Below are 15,119 nucleotides of genomic sequence, written 5' to 3' on the forward strand. Positions count from 1 at the left end.
GGGGGAGAGAGAGAGAGATTTTTTTCTTTTTTTTTGGGAGACAGAATGACAAGAGTTTTGTTCCTGTTGCCCAGGCTGGAGTGCAATGTCACAGTCTGGGCTCACTGCAACCCACACCTCTCAAGTTCAAGCATTCACCTTCCTCAGCCTACCAAGTAGCCAAGATTACAGGAAGGTGCCACCACAGCTGGCTAATTTTTGTATTTTTCATAGAGACGGGCTTTCACCATGTTGGCCGGGCTGGACTCATGATTCACCCGCCTAGGCCTCCCAAAGTGCTGGGATTACACCATGTACTTCTTAATAAAATATTCTTTTCTCCAGCATACTTTATTGCAAGAATGTAGTATATATTAATATGTATAAAATACAAAATATGTGTTAATCAACTGCTGCTGGCAAGGTTTCTGGGCAACAGTAGGCTATTAGCAGTTAAGTTTTCAGGGAATCGAAAAGTTATATGTGGATTTCAACTGCTGAGGGAGTTGGCATCACTAATCCCTATGTTGTTCAAGGGTCAACTCTAATAATAAATCCACTGATTGATCAGAAGAGACTCTTTAAAAATTCCCTAAGTCTGGCCAGGTACATTGGCTCACGCCTATAATCCCAGCACTTTGGAAGGCTAAGGTAGGCAGATCGCTTGCGATCAGGAGTTCGAGACCAGCTTGGCCAACATGGTAAAAACCCAGTGTCTACTAAAAAATACAAAAATTTTCAGGGCATGGTGGTGGGTGCCAGTAATCCCAGGTACTTGGGAGGCTGAGGTGGGAAAATCACTTGAACCTGGGAAGCAGAGGCTGCAGTGAGCTGAGATCATGCCACTGCCCTCTAGCCTGGGTGACAGAGCGAGGCTCTGTCTCAAAAAAAAAATTTTTCCTAAAATAAATGTGGGCCAGGCACAGCGGCTCACACCTGTAATCCCAGCATTTTTGGAGGCTAAGGTGGGAGGGCTGGGGGAGCCCAGAAGTCCAAGACTAGCCTGGGCAATATAGCAAGACTTCATTTTTTTTTTCCCCTAAAAAAACAATTAGCCAGGCATGGTGGCACACGCCTGTGGTCCTAGCTACTTCAGAGGTTGTGGTGGGAGGATCACTTGAGTCCGGGAGGTTGGGGTGCAGTGAGCCATGATTGCACCACTGTGCTCCAGCCTGGGCAACAGAGCAAGAACCTGTCTCAGGGGGGAAAAAAAATTAAATAAATAAAACCTAAATAAATAAATTTTAAAAAATGAACGTGAGGGTCACACTTTGCTTTATTCAAAAACATGCTCATTATCAGATTTTTTAAAACTAGTATAAAAGACCAGATGTAAGCATCTCAATTTCAAGGGTAATACAAACTAAGGAAAATATTATGGAATATTTTAAAAACTAGGTTCTAGTCTTAAAAATAAAACAGAAATTACTGTTTTTTTCTACAGGTAAAAAGAAAAATAAATAAAATAAAACAAAAAGTATAAAACAAAAGTCACAGCAATACTTTTCTGACCACACTATTTTTTAAGAATGATTAAAGCAACACAGTCTGGGGCTTGTCAACATCTGCATACCCTAAAGTAAGCCTCATTTACTTATTATCAAGGAACCCATTGTCCTGGAAAGGCTAGGACAGAAATGAGATGGTGAGCCTAATGCACTGCATCTCATCTCAGTGGGAGGTACTCTTTATCCACTCTTGTGGATAAAGAGAAGACGGAAGGAGCTTTGCCACTTTATCGCAAGAGTAACAACTGACTCTTCCTTGGAAAGTACATAGGGAGCGCCTCAGAGCAAGGGTATAATAAAACCAAATACGCTTCAATCGTGGAAATTATATGATTTCAAGCAAAATTATGTTATTTAAATAACCTAAAACATTGTAACTTGGAAATTCTCACATGTCAAAACATCCCCCTCCACATACACCACCCTCTGTGTTCAGAATGCATCTGAGACAGTTATCGAACCCACTGGTAAACTCTTGTTCCCCTTGGTCAGACTGACCACATTAACTTCACAAGGTCTCTAAAAGCCCAGCATGAACAAGAATATAGCTATATAGCATAACTGGGAATATAAAGAGCAGAAAACTCCAAGTCTAGAAAATCGTGTCCACAATTAAATTAATGGCATTTGAGACTTATGAGAACCTCAAATTTTTTTTTGCCCAGCTACAGACAACTCCAGTCACCTACTAATTGGGTGTCTCCGGAAAAATATGGTTTTTGGCCGTTGTGACCCATCTCTTCAGGATCTGTCTCTCTCGGTTTTAGAGGCCTGTCTCTCTCAGTTTTAGAGGCCTTTCAGAAACCATTCCAAGGACTGTGTTCCTATCGGAAGGACATATACCCCACCTCCTCTGGGAACATAAGGGCTTAAAGGAAACATCTGATTCCACTTTTGAACAGATAAAAATCTAAGATGCTAGGAAGAAGCCTAATGCTTGTCCTGCTAATGAAGAGAAGAAAGTAAGCCTCTAACCACTGCAAGGTCAAGGCATTCTCAGAGATCAACTGCTCCACAAGCAGGGAGTTCTAAGTGTTACCCAGGTTTGAGGGCTGGGATGGTATTTGCAGTCACATGGTTCTGTGGGGACTCCTATTAGGTGGCTGAGGAAAGCACTACTTTTCTGAGAGCTTCCACTATCGAGGGTGGTGACCTCAATACCCAGGGTTGCACTTCAGTGGTACTGAGACCCAGAAGCAACAACTGAAAACCCTTTTTCTAATATAATTTGCTGTTTCAAATATAAATATTACTGTTTACCCAATTGGAACATCAGATCAGAGGAAGAAAAGAAGAGCTTCTTTGTTCATCAGGGTCTCTCTGAAGATTTTCAGGGAGATAACACTGTCCATTAGTGCTAACACTAGATCTGTCAATCAACAAATACTTTATATTTTGAAAAACATGTCAAAAAGGGGGAGTTCAAATATTTAAATAAGACAATTTCAGGTTCCGTGCTGTGAAAAAGAAAGATAAAATAAGATAATTTTTAGCAAGGTCTGTTAGGAAAGCTCTCTCTAAGATGATAAAGAAAAGCCAAACAAAAATCTAGGGAAATAACATCCTAGCAGGAGGAATATAAAGTAATGCTCTGAAGAAATCATGAGCTGGATGTGTTCAGTGAATGAGAAAAAAAAGGCCAGTGTGAAGGAGGCACAGAGGATTATAAGGAAAATCCAGACCAATGAGACCTGTAAGTAATGGGCAGGAGGACGAGAAAGAGGCAGGAGGAAGGACGGCAGAAAGAAAGGAGAAAAAAAGAGAGAGATGGGAAGGAGAGGCAAAGAGCAGGGAAAGGAGAGAAGGGAGGAAGAGAAAGAGCGAGGGAGGAAGAAAGCAACAGCACAAATAAAATGACCAACCAAGACAAACTGCAAACACTTTACTTCCCTGATCTCACCTCTTTAAATTTTTTTTACATAAAAAACTAACTGTGCCTCTGACTCAGAAAAGTAGAGCTACACTAGGTTTAGGCTCCCGTCACCAACTGCTGCCTCCTCAGCAGGCCTGCAGTCAACAGTACTTGGGTTTTCACTTGCAAAATAATGTGTGAATACAAACCTAGTATCATTTGGGTGTTGTTGGGGTCCGTTTCTGTTTGCAAGGCACCTATTAATATATTCACAAGTCTCAACTTCAGGGACAGAAAAGTTATTGGTTTATCATAAGAAGAGCTTTCATCATTACTAAATTTTCCTTCCAGGACCACCTATGGAAAAAACAAATAATATTTAACATCAGCTGTTGTAGCTCATGATGCCCACATGGGAACAGCTAGATAGAGGAAGAGATCAGTCTAATGAGCAAAGCTTTCAGTCTAGTATTAGCCGCTGTGCTAATTCTGTCACTAACACTATGTTAATAAATGTCCTTAGCCTATAACTGCTTGAAAACTGGTAGAAAAACTGACAGGGAAAAAAAAAAAATCACAAATCAATTTTGTTAATTCACTTGAAATAACTTGAGTGAAATAACTTGAGTTTAAAAATAAAAAAGCTCCTGTTCCATTTTTAACATACAATTTGACTTAAATTAGTACACAACACAGAATATACAATATAAAAAACTTTAATAAAACAATACCTCAGATTTGACTGTGCCAAAATGATGAGGGAGGGGCAACAAAGAAAGCAGGATATTAATGGAGGATCTTCTCAATTCTGTTGGATTTACATAGCTTTTGAATTTTGAGAGTTCTCTGCCGAAAAAATAAAAAGCTATTAGTATTTTTAACTAAAATACATTTTTAGCTACTGCAAAATATATATAATGCCAATTTTTCCAAATCCATTGGAAATCCAAAAGCATTGTGTATATGTGTATTGTGTATTTCTAAGTTAAACTGTTACCAAACTAAACTAGACACTTACTGATTGATTGATTTCTTTATCTAAAATGTAAGGCCTACTCTACAAAGGTAAGACCTCTGTGCTGGAGTCGCTCTTACCCTTCTAGACCAGGCCAGAAAGGATTCAACAACCCCACAGACAAATCAGAACTGAAGGAGATCAGGGATGAGGTGGGTCCGGACACACTACACTTATTTAATGTGGCCTGAGTCCCCTTGGACTATGAAGACAACTGGACAGAATACATTGGGAAACTGGGGAGGAAGCACCAACAGACCAGGCCAAATCAGACAGTTGATTTAAAAGCAGAGAATGATAGCTTACCTGTCAGGCAAAATGGTTTCAAGAGCTGAAATAAAGTAAGGAACCACAACATCAATCCCTTTCAAGTCACAGCAGAACAAAGGAGGAGAGTTTAGAATAACGCTGGCCAAGACAGGATGGCACACATAATCATTTATCTGCAAACCTTGAATTAAAAGCATGTAAAATCTAGGAAAGCAAGAAAAAAATTTTAAACAAACTGCTGATCAAAAGTTTTCATAATTATTATTTGCTACATAGTTATCTGAAAGTCTATTTCCATCCTTCACTATTTTTACCCTTTAAAGGGTATTATTATTGGAATTACTGGAATTTACTGGAATTAACTGAATTTTACCTTTTAAAAGGTATTACGGGAATTAAAACAATTCCGATTCATATACACTAAGACCCAAATCATCCTTCTTAATGAAGAAAAAAAAATTCATGTTCATTATACCTTCTCAAAGCTTAAGCCTTGCAACTCAAAGCTATAGGGGGCAGCAAATAAGGCAACAGAACAAAACAAAACAATAGGCTGCAGTACTTTTCAATAAACTGAGGGAATTGCTGAATTAAATTCTGTAACAGAAAAATGTTGCAAAATTTAGTAATTCCTATGGAAAAAAGTATGTTTACATTTTTGTCCCTTCCCTATTATTTTTGGGGGTACAATGAAAGAAAGCAACCTGTATTCGATCCTCTGTATTCATCATGAAGGTCACCTGAATGAGATTCCTTTTAGGAAAATACCTAAATATACCTTAGTTTTAACTCCACCCCCAACCTCTAATTAACTAAGCATTCAATCTCCTGTTATTCAAGAGCAACTATACTGTTACACTCTTCTACTGTGAAGTACTTTTCTCTTCTTTGCAAAACTCTTCAGAAACAACTTCTTCACCTACTGGTTACTGCTCAACCCATTTCAATCTATCTTCTCTCCCTAAAACTCAACTAAAACCATACTAGCAAATAACTAAGGGGCTCCTGATTTCAGAATCTAGAAGGCATGACTAAGTCTTAACTCAGTCTGCCTTCTGAAAGCATTCAACCCTTTGATTACTCCCTTCTTCTCTCCTTGTTCTTCCTGATTTCTATGACCATTTCCTTTCACACGTCCTTTTACTCTATCTGCCCCCAACAGTGGTGTTCCTCAGGCTGACAACCTCAGTTCTCGACACTCTCTCTTTTACTAGCCTGATTTTAAACACTTCTTAAGTCACTGAATACAATCAAATCATTTTAACCGACACCTCTCAACTGAGCTCCGGATCTATTAGCCAAAAGCTTACTGGATATCTGGATGCCTACTGATTACTATGGTACTTCTGTGCACAATATCTGGCACACAGTAGGACTTAATACTATTTATTAATAAATATCCCACAGGCACTTTAAATTCAATCGATTCACCGGGCCCAGTGGCTCATGCCTGTAATCCCAGCACTTTGGGAGGCCGAGGCGGGTGGATCACCTGAGGCCAGGAGTTCTAGACCAGCCTGACCAACATGGTAAAACCCTGTCTTTAAAAAAAATAAATAAATAAAAAATAACAGAAATTCAATTCAAAACTAAACTGATCACTTGCCCTCTCACAAATCTGTGGTTTCAGTCTGTCCTACTACCACCCATTCAGTCTTATGGCTCAGTCAGAAAGCTCATGGTCATAGTCTTCCCTGCTACTACTACGGTACCATTTAGGGTATCTCCCCAGCCCACAGTTCCTGAGAAATGTGCCCCCACAACAAGGAGTGAGCTCCAGCACCCTTATGTGACCCACCTTCACAACTGCAGCTGACTAGACCAGAGACAGGCAGATTAATTAGATCTTCCTTCCCAGGAATCTATAATTAAAATTCAGAGACACTAATTGGCTCTGATGGTCACCTAGACAAGGCCATGAAAACTGAGAACTTAGAAGCACACTACAATATGAGAAAATGATCTGCAGAGAAGAGAAGAATGAAGCAGTTCTGGGAGACCAGTAAGACAGAAAGAGAGAGGAATAAAACTGTTCTGGTCCTTGAGTATCTGCTCTTCATGAGGCCATGCTGTACTTCCTGACCTCAGAATTTAATAAATATCACTAGCTCTCATAACTTACTCTATTTTTGCTTAAGTCAGGTTGAAAGGGTTTCTGTTGCTTAAAGCCAAGCCCCTATAGTTAAGATAACCCAGGTCGGGCACAGTGGCTCACGCCTGTAATCCCAGCACTTTGGGAGGCCGAGGTGGGCAGACCACCTGAGTCAGGAGTTCAAGACCAGCCATGGCCAACATGGTGAAACCCCATCTCTAAAAATACAAAAATCAGCCAGGCATGGTGGTTTTTGTATTTGCCTGAAGTCCCAGGTACTTGGGAGGCTGAAGCAGGAGAATCACTTGAGCGCAGGAGGTGGAGGCTGCAGTGAGCAGAGATCAAGCCACTGCTTTCCAGCCTGGGCAACAGAGCAAGACTCTGTCTCAAATAAATAAATAAATAAATAAATAAATAAATAAAATCATCCTGCCTAGCTGCCTGTATATACCATTCTTTCTCATATCTATAAACTTCTGTACTTGGTTCCCTCTGATAGAGTCAGTTTAGTTCTATGTCCTGAGAACCTAGCAAGTATGCAGATATCTAAATACTGTTGATATTAACTTCACTTCTGCACCTGTGTGAATGATCAGTTAAGGAAGGCAAAACAGTGTCAAGATAAACAGGAGGCCACTATGAGTTAACTTAGGAGAAAAGTGACAAAGTCTAAAGTGTAATGGTGGGGACAGAGTAAAAAGAGAGATCAGAAAGAGGGTTAAGGAGCAGAAAGGGAGGAGTTGGTTGATCAACTAAAGATACAGAAGAGGATTCTAAAATGACTCTAGTTTCTGGACTGAGCAACTGAATGGATGGCACAGGCATTCATAAAGATAGTTGAAGCCAGAGATTTGGAGAAGATGACCCCAACCACCTTCCTAACAGAGTCTAAATACTACCCTAAGTTCAGCATAATCATTCAATCCTCCATAACTCTTACCCCTGGAGTAAACAAATATGTGCTGCTTCTTCCCCTGAATGCCAACAGCCCATTATCTGTGCCTCTCCCATCAACATCCTATTCCTGTTGGATCATTGTCATGTGTGTACATGGCTTTGTTCATGGCTTTGCCCAGAAAATAAGCTCCTTGGAGGCAGGATTTACAGCTGACTTATTTCTGGACTGCCTACATGTGAATACTGTGCCAAAAATTTGTTAACAAATTATTGTAGTCCTTTGAAATCTCTCCATATTAAAAAGGTTCAAATAAGATGACATAAATAGCACTTCTAAAACAAAAAAGGTCTTAAAGGGTCTTTACCAAATCTGATGAGGCAGGTAAAATGAAAGATTTCAGGCAAATGCCAGTCACTTACAGACATCTGTAGGTATTTCAGACCAACATTCACTCATCAGTTCAGTCTGCTAAGCCGCGCTACAATGGCTTCACTAACAAAGCTATATAAATGAAAAAACAAACAAAAATTCCAAGACCTGGATAAATAAGCTGGCAGAATCTCTTCTCCAGTCTTCTTGCTACAAAAAATCCTACACAGTGTCCCACAAGCCTCAGCTCTTCCTGCTTCATAGTTATCAGGAAATTCACTTGCATCAAACATAGGATTGGAAACCATGGTGTCTGTGGACATTTGTGACCCTTTCCGTCGAAACTCCATGCTAGCTTGTGTTGTAATGGCTGGGGAGAGAAAAGGAGGGTTTTATTATATTTGCAATATGCCAAATAGGCTCATGGGACCCTGGACACAAAGATCAAATGTTGGTGTCATTAAATAGCTACTTGAATCCAATAAGTGCTTTTGTTTAGCAACTATGTCTTAATGTTTTTAAAAAGGGCTCTCTGAAATCTTCTTTGAAAATAAGTTACAATTAATTTACAGTGGCATTGTCAGTTTAACAGTTTGTACAAGAAGCATTTTTCAACTGAATTTTTGATCAGCAGAGTACATTTGTATATATCTGTATCCATATACAGATATATAATACAAAATTTGGCTTTTCTATTATTTCTTTCCTGTTTTTTCTTCCCCCTACAGAATAATGCTTAAACGTTAAGAAAAATAGCTACTGCAATTTACACATTACCCCGGATGGACACCATAATTAAATGGGCAACCCCATGCCAATCTGTATACTTGAGGGAGAGGCCAAAGTAAGGATGAGAAGTGGGCAGGGAGAAAAAGAGAGCATTCCCACCATCCACCCAACTCCAAAACACACACCAAAGAATTGCCCAACCAAGCAAAATGAGAATGAATTTTAACAACCACAGACAGCAGCTAACTTGAGGTTGATAAATCAGAAAATTGGATTGATAAGAAAGATTCCATGGTCATTCGTTATCACTGAAACAGAAGCCCTTCGAAAGTTGCTTTTATTTTTAACAAAAGATTTCACAGTGTATTGAAAACCACTCTGAAATCTTTCATTACTCTACATGAAATGCTTATTTTATAATAGATTTAATAGAATGCAGAGTCAAGCGTAAATCTTTATGCAACTTCCCATGAGCCGTTTTTAATCCTGAATAAGCTATCCAGCAATAATACATTTGAAAAACACTACATGCAGAATGCATACAAATCAAACACTAAATCTGTATAAAAAAAAAATTAAAAATTTAAAAAAAAAAAAAAAAAAAAAAAGCCAAAACACAGTTAGTGCAAAGTCCTTGAATTCATGACATGACCAGACTAGTATACAGAAATAATGGGACTGATTCAGGCAGATTAATTTGCTTTTGCCAACAATCTTCCCCATTCAAAACACAGAAAAGTATTTTTCTTCCCAAGTGCAAAAACTACAAGAGACAATGACAATCAAATTTTTTAATGGAATTATGAAAAAAATAAAAACATGACTGCAATTAAGGAGAAGCTTCTGGTTCCTACTTACAAGATTTATAAGAAAGAAGAATTTGGATAAAAGATGCTGCAAGATAATAGAAATAAATGGAAACAAATCAAAGGACAGTAGTAATTATAAAATACTTTAAAGATGGTGAAATTTTACAATAAATTAAGAAGCTTTTTAGCTTTTTAAAAGTTAAATTAAAAGCTTTACAATACCACAAGCTAGTTCAAAAACATAGGAAATTGTGCATTCAGGTCCAAAATTATGAGTTTTGTATCATGCAAAACAATGAACGAAGAAAATTACACAACTACAAAGAATTGAGGTTTCGAACTGCCCATAACGTGCATTAAAATTTTAGTTCATTAACCCTTCCCAGCTCAATGTTACTTTTACAAAGCACAGTGTACTGTCATGTAAATCTAAAGCTAACCAGTTCAAAGAAGCAAACATTTTAAGTTAGAGGTGAACTGCATGGCGGAATTCCTTGATGGCAGCCAGTACTTAAAAAACAGTTAGTATACCCAAGCCTCCCACCAGACCTGAGACCTCAAGATTAGCACCTAGCGTTCTAACCACTTTAACTATTTGGATATCTCCTGGGTAATGTAACAGCCTTTATCATCTCTGAACACAATGAGGAGAAAAGGAACTTCTATCCTCTCCCCAGCAAGGAAAAATTTTAAAGACGTTTTTCACATATGATTTGAAGTCTGGTTTTTACCTTCTGGTACAAGAGGGTGAGCAAAGCTGTTACAAACTCCCTGGAGAGCAAAAAGATCTATAAGTTCCCTTTAAGCAAGCCCACCAACCAAGCAACAGGTTGAGCCATTCTAGATTCATAGATTTCAGTGTCAATAGCTCTATACCCAAAAGTTAAATTGTAAGAATTACATCTTAATAAAAATAAAAAAGAAAAATAGGACTGATTCATTCTAGAAAATACAAATTAATAAATATAAACATGGTACAGAAAACTCAAAATATAAGGTACATGAACATAAAGACAAGCATAACCCAAAAGTGATTTTTTAGAAGTTTTCACTTATTGTAAGTAAGCACATTTACCTATTCCAGAAGTAAACAGTACTTTCAAATTATGAATAAAATTATAATATGAAAATGGCAGAATAAAAAGTATCTGAATTTGAACAAAATAAAGTAAGCAAAGGTATCCCTAAACTCAACCATGGCATTCTCAAATTATATTCCTAAAAGTGTTTATATTCACAACTTCTCTAAATTCTTTTAAAGATTTGTAAGAACATTCAAAATAATTACATGTGTATAATGTTCACATACACCCTAGTTAATAGCTAAAAATGATAATAATAGCTAAAAATTCATTTCTGAGAGAAAGCAGAGACCCTTCTGGCCATTGTATTAGTTTTATCCTTGGAATTAACAGTCTCCCTAGAGACACATAAACTAATATAATTAGACATTTTTTTGTTATGATCTATTTCCAACCCTAGTAGAAAAGTGCTTTCTTACCAAACAACCAATACACTCATTAATGGATATATCACAGTACCTGGCCCACAGTAACAGCAGCTCAATAAATGCCAGCCACTGTCATTTTTCAGCTAAGACACATTATAAATATTCAAAACACTGTGCACTACCCCATCCATCCATCATGCCCCCATGCCACTACTTTCAAATATAATGGTTGAGATGACCAAAAAAAACACCAGCTCTTATTTAGACAGTTTCCTTTTTATAATAAAATCTAAATGAAGATATCAGGGTTGAGTTATTATTTCTCCACCAATCAAGCTTATTAAGTTAAAGAGCAAATACTATTTTTGAAAGTGTGTCCTTGAAATAAAGTTCTCTAGACTAAAATCTGAGAGGTTATAGTGTAAAGGAAAACTTTTCTGATTGTTTACATGTACTAATGAGTGAATGGCTGTCAAAACCTAAGAAAACACTTCTTGCAAACTAAATTTCCAGTTCAAATTTTTAATTCTTTATATAAATGTTATTATCCTGGCTGACATGAAGGGAACTTCCAGGTCACCTACCGAAAGAAATCTGATTCAACAAAATGTGGCTAACCTTAAGTATGTCTAATAAAACCAGACAAAAGGCCAAACCTCATAGAACATACATAAAAAGAACAGGTAGGAAAACTTCCAAAGTTCTGTTACTTCAGCTGGAAGGGGTTAAGCACAAGACACTGCCTGGTCAGAAACAGAGAGCTTTTTAAGATACATATTAATCTTGCAGGTAGGAAAGTCTAAAAAGAAAAAGAAAAAGGAAAAGGAATAAAATGATAACGTATTTCTTGAGTAATATTTACCAGTCATGCTGCTGTCTCTGTTTATCCCATTATGAAGTTTACAGTGAACAAATGCTGCATCAAATAACCATGATCCAAAGAGATTCAAGATGCTGTTAACCTTTGGTCTCCGAGGGGCAGGCAATGGCCGGGGTTCTGAACTAGTCTGATTTGGACTTGACAGAGGAGAGGTGGAGGATGTCTGGTGCTGAACTTTTGAGGCATGAGCAGTACTAACCTATTAGAAGAACACAAGAATACACCCATACCCGTGAAAAGTTTGAGAAAACAGCAAGACTTTATTTTTTAAAAATGGCAGATTAAAAAGCCAACCATATATAGCATAACAATGGTGACGTAAACTCTTACTGTGCTTGTCTTCATGGTGGCCTTATTCACAGTAACAGCCCGGTGCCTCCGGTTATGTGGTGGGGTGGTATTGACAGCAGCACTTTGAGGCATACTTAATCTATTCACGGGTGTTGGGGGAGCACTGTCTGATCGGGGTCTAGAAATGCCTAAAAAAAAAAAAAGACAAACGAAGTTATTCTTCATAGATCAAAATGTACCATCAGAAAAATTTTCCCAGCAACCTAGTGAAGGCTTGGGACACACAGACAATAGCAGAGTGCTAGTTCCCTCACAATATCCATTCACTGTTTCTTCCTAAGTAACAGAACACAAACTTTAGCTGGACATGGCTACCAAGAAAAAAATGACTCAATTTTCAAGCTACCTTTACAGCTAGAAGTGGCTACATTTTGAACATAAGAAAGTTGAGTTGGTCTTCTAAGAAATCTTCTTAAAGGACCAATCATATGCAGACTCTCCTTACTAATTCCTGGACAGGATGTTTGGAACTCATTCAACCATCACGGCCCATGAGGCAATGTGCGAAGAATGGAGAGCCACCAGATGGAAGGGCCTTTAATCCCCGCTGGTGATGAAACCATTATACCAGTCCTGGACTGCCTAGCCCTGGATTTAGCATATGTGAAAATAAACTATCTTGTTCATATTAGGATTTTTGGTTGTTAGGTGGCAGCCAAACATAATCAGAGCTAATATATTAACTCTGTAACATGTTAATAAGTACACATAAATATTTTAGAAAATGACAGATATTACGTCACTGCCTTTCAACAGGTTAAAAAATTAACTTTTCATGTATCTAAAATGTGAAAAACAGCTTAAAAGAATGGTTCACGCCGGGCGCGGTGGCTCAAGCCTGTAATCCCAGCACTTTGGGAGGCCGAGGCGGGTGGATCACAAGGTCAAGAGATCGAGACCATCCTGGTCAACATGGTGAAACCCCGTCTCTACTAAAAATACAAAAATTAGCTGGGCATGGTGGCGCGTGCCTGTAATCCCAGCTACTCAGGAGGCTGAGGCAGGAGAATTGCCTGAACCCAGGAGGCGGAGGTTGCGGTGAGCCGAGATCGCGCCATTGCACTGCAGCCCGGGGGAAAAGAACAAAAAAACTCCTTCCCTTAAAAAAAAAAAAAAAAAAAAAAAGAATGGTTCACAAAAGGTATAATTTACTTTTTAAATGATATACATGAGAATGGTCCCAAAGGAAATGCACTGTTTTTCTTTTTTTTTTTTTTTTTCAGATGGAGTTTTGCTCTTGTTGCCTAGGCTGGAGGACGATGACATATCTGAGCTCACCACAACCTCCACCTCCTGGGTTCAGCTGATTCTCCTGCCTCAATCTCCCAAGTAGCTGGGATTACAGGCATGTGCCACCATGCCCGACTAATTTTTGTATTTTTTAATAGAGACAGAGTTTCTCCATGTTGGTCAGGCTGGTCTTGAACTCCTGACCTCAGGTGATCCGCCCACCTTAGCCTCCCAAAGTGCTGGGATTACAGGCATGAGCCACCACGCCCGGCCTCCAAATGCATTTTCATCTGTATTTTCTTGGATAGCTACTGTACATGAACACTCTTTTCTTTTCCAATCATTTACTCTTATCCTTTGTCCATTTATCTGCTAGGCCTAATTCTTGTTCTTAATACTTCTTTGATGTATTAGGTAGGTGCAAAAGTAATTGCAGTTTTTGCCACATTACTTTTAAATGGCAAAAAGTGCAATTACTTTTGCACCAACCTAAATATTTACATAAAAACAACAATAACCCTCTGGCTATTTTATTTGTTGCAAATAATTTTCCCTCGCTTGTTATTTGTCATCAAATCTGTTCATCTTTTCCTCTGAGTGTTTTCTAATAACTCCTAGGGTTAGCCTCTAGAGTTATCTAAATGAAGCTCTTCATACATATAACAACATACACAAAATTCACCTAAGAATGCATCCACCAGACAGCTGATTCCACGCATGGCACGAAAAAATATTTGAGGCAGATGTTTAAGGCAGGGATACTGATTCAATTCTTGCGGCATTCCGCTCACAGTCAAGAACTGTTCCTGAAATTTGGGAGTAGAGCTTATAATAGCTGGGTTACTCAAATCCACAGGATTACTATCAAAAGAGAGAGAAGAATTAATCACAAATTTAGAAATTTCTATAGCAATAAAATACATGTAATCTAATTTAAGAACAGGACTGTTCATATCTATTTCTTTTTTTTTTTTTTTTTTTTTTTTTTTTGAGACGGAGTTTCACTCATGTTACCCAGGCTGGAGTGCAATGGCGCGATCTCGGCTCACCGCAACCTCTGCCTCCTGGGTTCAGGCAATTCTCCTGCCTCAGCCTCCTGAGTAGCTGGGATTACAGGCACGCGCCACCATGCCCAGCTAATTTTTTGTATTTTTAGTAGAGACGGGGTTTCACCGTGTTGACCAGGATGGTCTCGATCTCTTGACCTCGTGATCCACCCGCCTCGGCCTCCCAAAGTGCTGGGATTACAGGCGTGAGCCACCGCGCCCGGCCTGTTCATATCTATTTCTTTGATTCAGAGAAGAGACTGATTTGTATTTAATGGGCTAATAATTCAAATATCAACACCTCTTTACAGAAGATCTGCAGTGTGATTACATGAACATTGCCTATTCAGAGCATGAGAATCAAAGTAAGACTAGAAAAAGTTTTAATGTTTTAAGAGTATATACAGATATTTTTTCTAATATGTTTAGAATTAAACAATAGAAGATGGACATGGTGGCATGAGCCTATAGTCCCAGCTTGGAAGGCTGAGACAGATCACTTGAGCCCAGGAGTTCAAGACAAGGTGGCAGTGAGCTATGATTATGCCAATGCACTCTAGCCGGAGTGACAGAGCAACAGACCATCTCAGGATAAAAAAAAAAAATTAAGCAATGGAATGGTAAAGCTATAAATATGTCAA

The 15,119-nt window shown here is 38.5% G+C and overlaps 1 protein-coding gene and 1 long non-coding RNA gene across 13 annotated transcripts in view; both read right to left on the reverse strand.

Moving 5' to 3' along the window:
- The window catches only part of RALGAPB (Ral GTPase activating protein non-catalytic subunit beta), a 101,845-nt gene that overhangs the window by 48,699 nt on the left and 38,027 nt on the right, over positions 1-15,119 (reverse strand). For 7 of the 12 annotated variants that reach the window (XM_032294959.1, XM_032294957.1, XM_032294958.1 and 4 more), the window contains 8 exons: positions 14,115-14,293; positions 12,182-12,330; positions 11,834-12,050; positions 9,571-9,606; positions 8,152-8,353; positions 4,661-4,828; positions 4,071-4,185; positions 3,549-3,696 (listed from right to left, as the gene is read on the reverse strand). In XM_032294959.1, the coding sequence (XP_032150850.1) occupies positions 3,549-3,696; positions 4,071-4,185; positions 4,661-4,828; positions 8,152-8,353; positions 9,571-9,606; positions 11,834-12,050; positions 12,182-12,330; positions 14,115-14,293 (1,214 nt within the window). Of the gene's footprint in view, positions 1-3,548; positions 3,697-4,070; positions 4,186-4,660; positions 4,829-8,151; positions 8,354-9,570; positions 9,607-11,833; positions 12,051-12,181; positions 12,331-14,114; positions 14,378-14,703; positions 14,958-15,119 lie in introns of those variants that run through there. The other 5 variants (XM_032294962.1, XM_032294963.1, XM_032294961.1 and 2 more) reach the window with 2 other exon arrangements.
- On the reverse strand, positions 1,292-3,542 carry LOC116562696. The gene is made up of 2 exons (XR_004274060.1): positions 2,625-3,542; positions 1,292-2,590 (listed from the first exon to the last, which is right to left on the reverse strand). It is a non-coding gene; the product is annotated as an uncharacterized LOC116562696 (long non-coding RNA).

The sequence above is a fragment of the Sapajus apella genome, unplaced genomic scaffold, assembly GCF_009761245.1.
Source record: "Sapajus apella isolate SASKATOON/1434 unplaced genomic scaffold, GSC_monkey_1.0 scaffold33, whole genome shotgun sequence".
NCBI classification, from domain to species: Eukaryota; Metazoa; Chordata; class Mammalia; order Primates; family Cebidae; genus Sapajus; species Sapajus apella.